Source organism: Sphaeramia orbicularis, chromosome 22 (genome assembly GCF_902148855.1).
Source record: "Sphaeramia orbicularis chromosome 22, fSphaOr1.1, whole genome shotgun sequence".
Classification (NCBI taxonomy): Eukaryota; Metazoa; Chordata; class Actinopteri; order Kurtiformes; family Apogonidae; genus Sphaeramia; species Sphaeramia orbicularis.
Window position 1 is genome coordinate 2,884,159 of NC_043978.1, and position 13,438 is coordinate 2,897,596.

General features: G+C 38.2%; 1 protein-coding gene and 1 long non-coding RNA gene across 5 annotated transcripts in view; one reads left to right on the forward strand and one right to left on the reverse strand.

Moving 5' to 3' along the window:
• Nucleotides 1-8,475, reverse strand: part of ahi1 (Abelson helper integration site 1) — a 45,381-nt gene extending 36,906 nt beyond the window's left edge. The window contains exons 1-10 of one of the 2 annotated variants that reach the window (XM_030126850.1): nucleotides 8,388-8,475; nucleotides 7,941-8,016; nucleotides 7,692-7,810; nucleotides 6,830-7,407; nucleotides 6,628-6,716; nucleotides 6,351-6,537; nucleotides 5,339-5,531; nucleotides 5,151-5,246; nucleotides 4,878-5,063; nucleotides 4,626-4,778 (exon numbers count right to left, since the gene is read on the reverse strand). In XM_030126850.1, coding sequence (XP_029982710.1) covers nucleotides 4,626-4,778; nucleotides 4,878-5,063; nucleotides 5,151-5,246; nucleotides 5,339-5,531; nucleotides 6,351-6,537; nucleotides 6,628-6,716; nucleotides 6,830-7,407; nucleotides 7,692-7,810; nucleotides 7,941-7,956 — 1,617 coding nt within the window. In that variant the 5' untranslated portion in view covers nucleotides 7,957-8,016; nucleotides 8,388-8,475. Of the gene's footprint in view, nucleotides 1-4,625; nucleotides 4,779-4,877; nucleotides 5,064-5,150; nucleotides 5,247-5,338; nucleotides 5,532-6,350; nucleotides 6,538-6,627; nucleotides 6,717-6,829; nucleotides 7,408-7,691; nucleotides 7,811-7,940; nucleotides 8,017-8,355 lie in introns of both variants that reach the window. The other variant, XM_030126851.1, reaches the window with a different exon arrangement.
• A 66-nt stretch (nucleotides 8,476-8,541) lies between these two features.
• On the forward strand, nucleotides 8,542-13,037 carry LOC115413972 (uncharacterized). 3 transcript variants are annotated; one of them, XR_003934531.1, is made up of 4 exons: nucleotides 8,542-8,798; nucleotides 8,944-9,042; nucleotides 10,188-10,267; nucleotides 10,589-13,037. It is a non-coding gene; the product is annotated as an uncharacterized LOC115413972 (long non-coding RNA). The 3 variants fall into 3 exon arrangements; XR_003934532.1 differs by having other exon boundaries at nucleotides 8,947-9,042; XR_003934530.1 differs by lacking the exon at nucleotides 8,542-8,798 and having other exon boundaries at nucleotides 8,808-9,042.
• Nucleotides 13,038-13,438: the final 401 nt, after the last annotated feature.

A 13,438-nucleotide genomic window follows, 5' to 3' on the forward strand; every position in this document is an offset into this window, starting at 1 on the left:
TCTGCAAAAGGACAATACATAAGAGCTGAGCAAAGAAATTTAAAACATATCTTTTAAGAAGATGCTGTGAAACCCTCTGTTTTATTCCTTTGGAGTCTATGCGGCCAATGAGGTAAAGTTTGTCAGTTTTCTTTGTTAATAAGTCATGTGAATGCTACGTGAAGCCAATTAAGCCTGTTATTTTATATGTGAGCTTTATTTAGTTTAATGGGCATTCATTTCATCATCTTGGGTCAAATCTTTATATTTTTGTAAGTTAATCTAAGTCTTAATATTTCATTTTCTTTAGTTCTGACGCCACTGTTTGGGCATCATCACTGTTGGGCAAGCTCAAGATTCGATTGTCCAAATAAATGGCTGTTAAAACCCAAGAACTATGTTGAGCCTTGATTGAACTCTGAGGGAGTAACAATAAGTCAGAGCATCTATATTATAAAAGCCAAATGGCTTCTGTGTGCGTGTGTGCATCTCAGGAATCACACAAAATCCGTACAGAGCTGACTGCTGCAGTTTGGAATATTCATGTATTTTTGGTCAAGGAAGACAGTAGCGAAAACGGTAAGTTGATAGTATCAATATTTTGGAAGATAATTTTATTTTTATTTATTTAACCTTTATTTAACCAGGAAGTCCCTTGAGATGAAATCTCTTTTTCAACGGAGACCTGACCAAGAGGCACATCAGTACAATACAAATGAAGTAACAGAGTATAAAACTGCATACAATTAAGACAACATAAAATGACTACAAACATAAAAGCTAAAAACCAGTTTAAGAATAGTAGTTACACACTTCTGTTAAACAGTTTGATAGAAGAGATTTGAATTCACTCAAGGTAATGAAATGCTGAAGCTGAAGTTAGCTGAATAGTAATTTTGGAACACAATAGCCTTACAATCACGTTGCTATGGCCAGAACACTTTAGCGGAGACTGCTGGACAAATGCGGTACAGCATGCACGATTACACAACATAAAAATAGGACCAATGGCCCTGTAGCTTACTGGCCAAATTAAAAGCTCTGGGAAATGTATCCAGAAGTCATTTATTATCACCCAGTTATGTGTATTTATTATATTACAGAAATAGCCCATGTTTTGGTCATATTCCAATTTGAACTGTAAAAAATTCAAATTCCAACTTGATATCATTGATACTTACTGATTTATTATTTCAATCCACTTCCTATCTGTTATAATGGGAAAATTTTTCAAAGTAGCACCAAATCCAAAATCAGATCCCGATTGAAATAATTTCAATACCTTGTATTGACATCATCATAAAGAAGCTGTATACCAAGTTTGAAGTCAATCAGAACTGTTGCTTGGGAGAAGAAAATTTAAATTTTTTCCCCGTAAGAGCCCATGTTAAATTTTCCATAAGTTCCAAGATCCAGAAGAAGATCCTGATCAGCATGTGGCCATTATGTTTTGGTCATCTCCCCATCAGGGCTGTACTGTAGAAATTTCAACTTGATATCATCTGTATTTACTGAGTTATTGCATCGATCCACTTCCTATCTGTTGTAATGGGGAAATTTTTCAAAGTTGCACCAAATCCAGAATCAGATCCGGATCCAAATAATTTCACTGACTTTTGCTGACATCATCATAAAGAAGCTGTATACCAAATTTGAAGTCAATCGGAATTGTAGTTTCGGAGAAGAAGACGATTGAAATTTTTATGACAGACGACGACGACAGACGACGACGACAGACGACGACGACAGACGACGACGACAGACGATGACGGTGGTGATCGGGGGTGGTGGTGGGGCCACGGGGGCCCACTGATCTGCCTTGGCGGAGGTCTGCGCTGTCTTTTCTAGAAAAGCACTCTGAGAGCGCAGAGCTCTGCCAAGGCAGATCAGTGGGCCCCCGTGCCCCCCGATCACCACCAAAATTTAATCATTTGTTCCTTGTGCCAGTATCAACATTTCCTGAAATTTTCATCCAAATCCGTCCATAACTTTTTCAGTTATCTTGCACACAAACAGACAGACAGACAAACAAACCAACGCCAACAAAAACATAACCTCCTTGGCGGAGGTAATAAAACCCTTTAACCCCAGACATGTCTGGGGTGATCATTCTGAATGTATGATTTATTTTAAATATTCAGAAAAATTCAACTGTTTGCTCAATAAGAAAAATTTCTAAACGTGCTGATAGAACAGACCTTGTGTGTTCCATAAACATCTGAGCATGCTCAGTGTCTAAATATCTTGAAAAGGTATGGAAGTGCAAATTCTTCCTTTTTTAGCTTACCAGCCGACAGGCCATAAGCTATTGTTGTCGTGGCATCCGTCGTCGGCGTCTGTCGTCATCTATCATCGTCTGTCGATCGTTACAAAAATTTCAATTGTCTTCTTCTCCGAAACTACAATTCCGATTGACTTCAAACTTGGTATACAGCTTCTTTATCATGATGTCAACAAAAGTTAGTGAAATTATTTGGATCCGGATCTGATTCTGGATTTGGTGCGACTGTGAAAAAATTCCCCATTATAAGACATAGGAAGTGGATCGATGCAATAATTCAGTAAATATAAATGATATCAAGTTGAAATTTCTACAGTTCAGCCCTGATAGGGAGATGACCAAAACATAATGTCCACATGCTGATCAGGATCTTCTTCTGGATCCAGGAACTTACGGAATATTTAACATGGGCTCTTATGGGAAAAAAATTTCAATCGTCTTTTTCTCCGAAACTACAGTTCTGATTGACTTCAAACTTGGTATACAGCTTCCTTATGATGATGTCAACACAAGGTATTGAAATTATTTGGATCCGGATCTAATTCTGGATTTGGTGCTACTTTGAAAAATTTTCCCATTATAACAGATAGGAAGTGGATTGATACAATAAATCAGTAAGTATCAATGATATCAAGTTGGAATTTGAATTTTTTACAGATCTGATTGGAATATGACCAAAACATGGGCTATTTCTGTAATATAATAAATACACTCAACTGGGTGATAATAAATGGCATCTGGATACATTTCCCAAAGCTTTTAATTTGTCCGGTAAGCTACAGGGCCATTGGTCCTATTTTTATTATTTTATTTTATTTAGTGCCAAACTCTCAAGGAGCCAAGACAATGTTGGAGCTTTCAAAACATTTTCCTACATGTCATTACCAGACCACAGGTTCTTTTGCAGCTCAGTCCCCAAACAAATCAGTCTGTCCTGTCTCTCATGTTCGGTAAATAAAAGGAATTTGACTACAGAGTACACCCTTGTGCTCTTGTAGACAGAACAGTAAAACAGAACTACCATGACATATCTCCCCAGGCAACATAAAAAAATCAAAGTGGCATTTGTTAGTGATGTTTAGTCATTTTGTTTGGGTTTACTGAAAGCAGAGAACTCAAGTAGTCTCAAGTAGTTTACTCCAAAAATATCTGCTGGTTTAGTAGTCTGCTCCAGGAGCTCAATAACGACAGGCATGACGGACAAAACAGCACCACTTGAACAAATAACTGATACATTGTAGAAATTTACGTTAAACAGGAATCTATAGATCTAAAAGAGCTCTTAGTTTCATACAGTCCATCTAGAGCACTAGGCTGTCAATAGACTTACTGGTGGTTCCCAGAACCTCCAAAAGTAGGACAGGAGCAAGAGCCTTCAGTTAAAGCTTATAGTTATGCAACCTCAGACTGCAGTTCTACTGATATAGACTTAGACTGGGAGACTCATCAGGATACACTGCTCTCGTCCTTCTCCTGTTTATCCTCCTCCTGTCTGTTCTCCTCTCTGCTCCACCTCCTTCCCTCTGTCCTCCTCTCTGTCTTTGTCTCTGCTCCTCCTCCTGCCTGTCCTCCTCTGCTCATCCTCCTGCCTGACCTCCTCTCTGCTCCTCCTGTCTGTCCTCCTTTCTCCTTCTCTTCTCCTCTATTCACACTCCAGTAAATCCATGCTATTGACTCTCCCCTATCCCTGGAGTCTCTGTCCTTTATGTCCTCACAGGATTTCCTTGGATCATCTCTGGACTTCCTGCTGTGCTCCTCCTTCTCTCCTCCTCCACCATCATTATTCATTTATCCATATAGTTGTGATACTGTTTATTATATAGTTCCATAGATGGTAAAGGTTTCTATTGGTACTAACAGCTGCAGTAGTAGTATATCCACTGGTAGTACTTATATTTGGAATAGTAGCTTTAGCAGTTAAGGGTATTTGTACTTGTTAATGGTAGTTATACTAGTAACAGTAGCAATTCTAGTTTTTAACACATATACTGTAGTTCAGTGCATGTGTCTCCCCCTACACCCACCCCCCCTCTCTTTCTCTCTTCCTTTATCCCTTTCTCTTTAACTGCTCATGTCAATGGTCCATCCTCCAGAGTTGGGGTCTATTCCAGGTTTCTAACTGTTAAAGGTAGTTTTTCCTTCCACTGTCGCTAAGTGTTTACTCTTGGAAGATTCTGTTGGTGTTTGTGAATTGGCTTAAGAGTCTGGTTTAAACCAGCTCTAAATGGAAAGTGTATGAGAAAACTTTTGTTATGATGTGGCGCTATATAAATAAAATCAGATTCATTGATTGAATGGTTGAATATTGAAATCCTTGTGGTACAACAAGCAAGGCATTGTCTTGTTATGTGCTAATATTACCAACCTGACCAGGTAATCTGCTCCATCTTAACACTGGTGGTTTGGTGTCCAGAGGCTGGCTCACACGTCTCTTGGTGACCTCATCCTGTAGTTCACTGTAGGAGGTGCTACCCCTCTCCTCCTGCAGCGCCATCATTGACCGAACACTAGGGTCCACCTGCAGAACACAAATACTGTAACCACATACTACACCTGCAGCTTGATGTTAGCCTGATATCAAAAGGTCAGAGAAAGTATAAAACAGCAATTAACTCACATGTTCAGGGAGTTTAATTCCTTTCACTGTGACATAAAGGGTGGATGCGTATTTATTTCGCGGATATTTCCTCCACCACTCAACCACCTCAATATTTTTAGGGTCTCTCGTCACCCGAGGTGGAGGGCAGAAGAGCTGGAGGCGGAGTTTAGTGTCAATATTCAGCATACCATTAGTGCCGATAAGCTGGGAAAAATAAAGAAAATATATGTAACCAGGCAAACCAAAAAATACCCCCAAAAAATTCTTAAGTGGCCCAGCAGAATGTAGTACCTTGAGGAACGCCCATGCAATCTTTCTGAATCCTCGTTCATGTCTGTCAGTGTTGATATTGGCTCTTACTTCTTCCATACTTACGAAATCCAGGATCTTTTAAGGCATGGAAATAAAAACGTATTAAAAATAACCACTGCACATAGAGTGTAGGTATATCATTTAATTCTACACTGAAGATGTCTTACTTCAAAGAAGAGAATGACTCTGGGGCTTTCATCATTCTGTTCAACAAAGTAACCAAAACGTTCATTGAAGATGATCTGCTCCTGCCACTCAGGGATGATTGATTTATTCTTTTTGAAGTTGAAGGGTAGAGTCATGATGGGTAGAATGTGATCCACATTCTCATGCTCATAAAAAGAGGAGACCGATCGATGACTGCATAAACACAAAAACAAGTAACTGTCAAGTTAATACATGCAAATAATGAAGTTGTGCAGATTCACACATGTAAATCTGACAAAAATCCAAATAGCTGTGGTCTTAATGTTGAGATAACTGAAATGGAAACAGGGTTCATACATATTTTCCATTTCAAAATTCCACACTTTTCTAGACTCAAATTTGGAGACTTCTGAAATCCAAGTACAGTTAGCTTAATATTTATTGCGTAAATACATTTAAAATTCAACTCTCAACGTGCACAATATGTTGCATTTCGATTATGTACATTCATATGGTCTGGTACCAAAGTGAAGTCAATTAACTTTTTCCAAATACAAAACATTGAGCAGATTTTTTTTTTTTAACCAAATCCTATCATTTCTTTTCATTAATGTGACCCTATTACATCATCATAAAAAACACTTTTGCTTTGTTGCAGTTGCAGTCTGGAAACAAATATTTCTCCAAACTCTCTTTTCTTTTTTCCATACTTATTCAGACTTGGAAATTACAATAATCAGATTTTATACTCTTGCAGACATTCTCATACTGCATAGGAACCCCATGAAAACATGATTAAATTACAAAGCACTCAGAGCGCAAACCTCCACCAAGGAATTCCTCATGTTAACTGATGTGAATTTGGGTCATTTTTCTTAAACATGACCATTGACCTGAGGCTATAACTGAATAATCCGTACTGCATGTCATCAGAAACTCACAAAACAAAATAACTAGAATAATTAGACCAATTTCTCCAAAATTGTGGGTGCAACAGACACACAAACAACTTCTGAAATAATTCATTCTCACCTGTCTTCTTTCTTTACATACTGTCGAGTGATTTCATCAACAACATGGATCTTCACCATGGGATGTGAGATCAGCAGGTCTGTCTCCAGGCGATCAGTCCTGTGGATGTACACTCCCAGCACAAGGTTGTCATCAAATGTTGGTCTCTGTGGAACTTCTGCCTCTGTTTCACTGTCTTCTTTAACAACTAAAAATGGATGAAAACATTTATCCACATTGCAAACTGTAAAGAATTTCAACTACACTTTTATAAGCAATGTTCTGACCCTCTGATTACCATGCTTTTTTTTCTTCTTCCTCTTTTTTGCCTTGGTTTCTGTATCATTTTCCTCCTCTAGATTCTGGTCTGTACATTCAACTTGGTCTCTGAAGAAGTAAAAAAGTTATTTTTTTTGACTTTCCTTAATATGTCACCTGCAGTAAATTTTTCCTGTACTTAAAAAATAGCAAATCCACATGTTACTAGCAAATATACACACCCTACATCTGAATCTGTCATTACAGATTTCAGCTTCTTCTTTTTCTTCTTCCCAGCATCATTATTTAGTGCAATATTTTGAGAGACAGTGCTCTCATCTTCTGTTTTAACTTTTGTCTTTCTCGATGTTCTCTCCTCCTCCTGTGCAATCTGCTGCTGGTAGTCATGAAGCAGCTTATCCTCTGTGTCCTCCACATGTCTCTCTACATTTGCTTTGTCATGCCCTTTGCCCCTTCCCTTTTTACTTCTCTGCTTTGGCTCCTTTCCAGAACTGATGCCGTCTGATGAGAGCTTAGATCTGGAAGTGTCAGCATCCTTCTGGACAAAACTTGTGTTGGTGTCCTCAGCTCCAGGAAGAGAAGGAAGGTCCCTCTTACTCTTCCTCTTGCTTTTTGAAGGCTGAACGTCCTCCTGGTTTTTATTGTTTTTGATATTAACCTTTTCTGCTGTCTCCCTCTCTCTCCTTTTGTTCTTAGTGAAGCGAGGGCTACCCTGGTCTGGGTCATATGTGTTTTGGAGGATAGTCTCATCATCTCCTGTATCTTTTTCAAGGTTGAGGTTCTTCTTCAGATTTTGAAGCTTAACATGGGGGAAAGATAATAAAAGAAGTTACATCCAATAGATGATGTTCTCTTTTTTAATCCATTAAGCTCAGTTTACATTACCTCCAGATATAATTATGAGGTAGACAACGGATAAAAGAAACCAGTCATATATTCAAATGTATTCTGATGTATTTTACCACATTCTAAATCTAAAGAAGCCTGGATGTTTTCCTGTCATTATGTTTTACCATTGGACTATGTTGGAAGCTTGATGTGATTCTTCTATTCAGAATATGAAGTGCAAATATTAACTCATACCACAATAGTCTCCTGAGCTTCTGCCTTTGTCTTCTTCTGCTTTTTCTTCTCTACCTCAGTGTATTTCTTGAACACCTCATTGAATCTTTCACGGGTCTTTGCCCGGTCTTCACTCTCACCTAAAAAATGGATCATAGTGTTTTTAGTGGACAGGGCTGCAGAAACAATGTACAACATGGACGAATATTTGGAATACATCAGTGATCTAACCACTGCAGTGTGTGTTAAAATGAACAAGGCGAAAATTACCTGTTGGCATTCTCATGCATGGAAATGTCTCTCATTGTGCAAGCAAGAACTTAGTCCAGGGAGCGACGCTTTCATTCTGTAGGCACAACATGTAGCTACATAATATTAGCATAAACACTTCACTGAGAAAACAGTGGGCTGGTTTGAAATAATAGACTCAAACGATTACTTTAGAGAAGCGTCCGTTAAAAGTGGCGGAACTGAAACAAAACTCTTAAGCAAAACCTAAAAGAAACATAAGCTCACGTTTTCTCTTTCATCTGCTTAGCTGAAGCTAATGTTGGTGTTAAGCTAGCACTTAGCAAGCTACTTAGTTAAGGTTACCGAGAGCTAAAGGTACAATGGTATCTTGCTACGTTTCCTTAGATTTTAACTATCTAATAAAAAGGTTCGAACATAAAAACTAAGCCAATATATAAAATGATGCACGCTGTTTATTTCATGCACCTTTCCTGCACCGATTGACGTCCTCCAACTTCACAGCTAAGAACGCTACGACGGTTTCCAGGCCAACCAAAACAAGGCGGAGTCTAACCGCCTTTTTCATGACACAAAGCAACACAATGATAATCTGACCAATCACTTTGGAGCACAGAAGACTGGGGAATATTTCCGCCATAGAACCGCTAGAAGGAGGATATATAGAGCCCTTCTATGTCTTATGCCTCATTTGTTATTGTTGACAAAAACCGTATATTATTCGCTTGGGTAGAGACAGAGCTACTTTCAGTCATTCTGGACTGAAAATGGGTCTTCGAAAGCCTCCGCTTTGCGTGTTTCCTGTGCCCATGTTGGACTGTTGTTTCTGCTTCTCTGACATCGGTTTTATTAAACAGTAAAAAAAAAAGTTTAATAAGGGTACGGAAGCCGAGAAGGGTCATGGTTTTACACAATTTTTATGGTCGTTATCTCGTGATAACAACTTACTTAATTCGTTATCACGAGATAACAAAGTTCGTTTTCTCTAGACAATGAATTAATTTATTTCGTTGTTTCATAATAGAAGATGCTAACAGGTACCACTTCCTCCACAATGCTGCCGTCAACAGCTGTTGCGGACGTGCTGTGCCGAGCAGAACACACATTCAACAACAAGTTACCGGTACGTTACAGTAACTACAAGTTCCGTTAGTTTGGTTACTGCGTGTTTAAGGTTCAAGGGGTAATATGTTAGTCTGAACAGATGAGAGTTTGACCAAGTTACCAACTAACGTCTATGCGGTTGCTTCAGCTAACGTAGTGTTAGCTACTTGCTATTGCTCCAGTAATGCTCATGGACACTTTACTGTCAGAATAGCAACCTAACTTCATGTTAATGTTATTGAGCCGTCAGACACCAGTCGGGCTTTTCTACCCTTACGACCAAATGGGTTAATGTGTCACAAGACGAGACCAGTAGGGAGAGTTCTATGCTAATGTTTAGGCCAAGAGTCACGTCTCTTCTCAGTCATTTAGAAATGTGGGAAGAAGAAAGACGTGTCCTTTAATCTATTCATTATTATTCTCCTGTTTCAGGTATGGTAACGAAATAGAAATGATAGAAAACGGCCTCAAGTAAAACATGTAGAAGTTTAGGCAATTGCAAACTAGTTCTTACGAATTGTAAAGTGTTGTTTGGTCTATACACTTTATTACAGAAACAGCTTGTTCGCAAATTAACATCCTACTGCTATTTTTATTACACTGAATTAGCTTCGCTAGCAAAGTTAGCATCCTAGTGCTAATGTGTTAAATATGAGTTGTATGGTCGTATGTGTTGGACCTGATTGTGTGGTGTCATGCATGGTCATTTATTTGTTAAACTTCTATTCATGTCCATGTTGTACAATGTAACTGTAATATAATTTCAGTCATAAAGAAATGTGGGAAGAAGAAAGATGTGTCCTTACATCTGTTCATTATTATTCCACTGTCTCAGGGCATTGACACACTGGCTTATGTAGGCTATCTTAAATTTAGCGGGATGTGTTGTGTAACCTTTAATCAAATGTTTATTTATTCCCCCTAATAGTGCCTTGTGTCATACGTGTCATATGTACGTTATGCTTAGTGGTGCAATACAGTGCGTTACAATTGTGAACTCAAAAGCAGATGTGGCTGTTAAATAAACTGGAACTATGACAAGCCTTTTGTATTTACAGTTAGTGAGGGGCCAGCAGTCAAAAGATGAACAACTTTTTGCAGCTAGTCACAAGTATGACTACATTAACTTGTTTTTTTGTTGTTGTTTTTTTTTTAATTTTACAGATCACCATGGACCAGTTTCTGTCAGGCTTGAGGCAAAGGAGCATCCTGAGGAGAACCTAACACAAATGGCAGAGGACAAAGTAAAGTGCACAAACTGAGTATCTCTCTCTCTCTCTCTCTCTCTCTCTCTCTCTCTCTCTCTCTCTCTCTCTCTCTCTCTCTCTCTCTCTCTCTCTCTCTCTCTCTCTCTCTCTCTCTCTCTATCTATCTATCTATATATCTATATATGATACATGGCCTCTGCAGCTACAAGATCTCCCACATAAATGAATGAGAAGCCTTTCATCTTTATGGCCCTCTGCCGCTTTGAGCAGGTTACCTGCAGCTAGTGTTTCAATTTTGAAAGATTTTCTCTTCTTTTTCTGTTAATGTCAGTAACATATTGATTCTTCTCACATTAGGCAGCCAACTGGGAGTAGATGTGACACACTCCTCAGCGGACGGGAACCTTCCAAGGCTGAGCGCAGAATCCTAAACTTTCAGGCACTATTATCAGTGATGGACAGTGAATGGCACTCATGTCGTCCCTTGAGAATCAGCTGGTTCTATGTCCACTTTTTGCAGAAATGGAGTTAAGCATATCAGGACATTCTAAAACCATTTAAGTTTGTGTCCCAAAGTTCTTAGATCCATGCTAAACTACACTAATCTACACACACTCACACCTACACCTACACACACTCACACCGTGTAAACGAAACATTTAGTTCTATGTCCTGAGTGGCGCTCGTTTCAAATCAGGTAGTTCTATGTCCAAGAGGACCCAATCAGGGGCCATACCTGGATCATGTGGCATTCGCTCAAAAAAGATGTATGCTCAGAAAATACATGGAGGGGGTCTCAAATTGACTGAGACATGTTTACTTTATGCCGTTGATGCCTAAGTAAGGCATTTTGATACTGGTAAAAGTTTTAAATGATTGGTCTGAACAGGGCTATCATGTAAATAGTTTTGTTTAATGTTTGTTCAAAGTAGTTCTCTGTTCAAATTTGGCATTTTTAGACGGGCAAGGTTGTCCCAGAGTCACATCTGAGAAGGTGGCTCATTGATAACCTTGTGTATTTGATAGTCATTTTATATTTGAGTGTATGAGGCATTTTGATGCAAAATTTGGCATTTCTGGATAAGTTGTATTTTTCATCCTTTCACTCTTGCATACTAGATTTTGGTCAAGTGGCCAATATTGTCCCAACCTCAGGTTCAAATGAGAATTTGGCTCACTTACAGACTTGTCATTGATTTGATATAATCGTTTTATCTGTGAATGTATATTTAATATTGATGCAATTTTTGTATTTTATACACTTTTTTTCTAATTTTTATTTTTTATATTATAGATTCTGGTCAAGTGGGCAATGTTGTCCGGTGTCAGGTTCAAATGACTGTTGCTCATCCATCAACTTTTATCTATGAGTGTACGAAGAATTTTCAATACTCATCAATCCTCAGTCTTAAAAAGGTCGTTCATGGTGTTACACATCGTTTGCCTACATTCCCCAATTAATTATCTTGCCTTTGAGGATTGAAGTATGGCTAGAAAATGGTTGTTTGCCATGAAAACTGAGTTAACACAATTTACTCAGGGACTCCAAGTATCCTAACACGTTTATTCACCATTCTATCTTTAATGAAAAAGGATAGATGTGCTCATTTTAGTTGTCAACCTTAAATACATGTGGATTGGAAAACACTAGCAAAGGATGGTTTTTAATGTTGCATTTTGTGACATCAGTATAAAATAGATGTAATCACTGACTAAAACGTTCTTAGTTTGTTGTGGACATAGAACTTCCTGATTTTGATCATAAGTGAAACCTGTAAAGGCACATGTTGGACATAGAACTTATTGACCAGGGCCAACTTACATACCTTGGAATCAGAAAGTTCTATGTTCATTTTTGACTTCTTATACCTCTAAGCCTATGGAGATTTAGAACATGTTAACAAAATGTTTAGGGTACCTTCAGTCAACACTATTCCACACAAAAGATGATTGATAACTCTCCAAATATCAGAGATCAGGCAGGTGAAATTTTCAAACTCCGTTTTCTCAAAATGAGGAAAAATGGACATAGAACTAGCTGATTCTCAAGGGACAATGTGTCAGCTGGTTGTCCCCTACATAATGTAATAGTAATACAGGTTTGAGGAACTGCGGTGGAATGTCTGCATTTAAGATAACTTTGAGGAAGCTCAAACACCGTGTGTTTGTTGAGATGCAGATTAACTCCTTAATGTTCAATTACACAAAAAAGATTTACATTCTTATGGTGCAGATGTCTTTGAAGACAGTTTGTCAAATATTATTCTTATACATTGCTCTGCCATAGTACACTGTATCTGGATGTAGTTCAACAAATACTGTAATGTGGTGTGCAGCTGCCTTATGTTAGGTATGTGTACCTTGTCATATTTACCTTATTCCAATACTCAGTTACAGTAGTCGCTTCATTCTGACCTCTAGATTATTTCACAGATTAGATGGCTTGCTGTGTTTACCAGGCTGCTGGCCACTAACATTTTATGATTGGCAGCTTGTGAGTAAAGAGTCTTAATCCATGAAGTCTAAGGCTACTCCTAAGTGTGTTCCAGACATCCCACCTGTACAGACATTTGGCAGACTTGACAGAGAGGTATGTGGTGTTCCCCTTGTGTATAAGTGTCAATTGCATTCTTAAATGTATTTATTTTAATGCCTGTTTTTATTCATGTTTTATCATTCTGAATATTGCATTATTTTAATGCCTTGAATATTTTTTGTAAATACTGATGTATGTAGTGCCTTGCCATGTACTGTTGTCTCTGAGAAATTGTATTTTTGCAATTAAAAAAATATATATATATATCAATTGTGTTGATGAAAACTTGCATGTTGAGTGACTGCTGTGGGTGCTTTCATTAAGTCTGTTGTGTAGGTTACAATGCATTGATTGAGAGGGGCACACGAGTTATTCATCAAACAAGATATCATTTATTTGAATAATCTGTAAAGTTAAAAACCATACAACATACATGCATATGTACACACATACATACATACGCATGTATACATATACATACAGGTGCATACCTACACACATACATGTGTATGCCATTTATGTTAGGTTTTCCTCAGGATGCTCCTTTGCCTCAAGCCTGACAGAAAGTGGTCCATGGTGAGCTGTAAAAAGAAAAAAAAGTAATGTAATCATACTCGTTAGCAGCTGCAAAAAAGTTATTCATCTTTTGACTGCTGGCCCTTCATTAACTG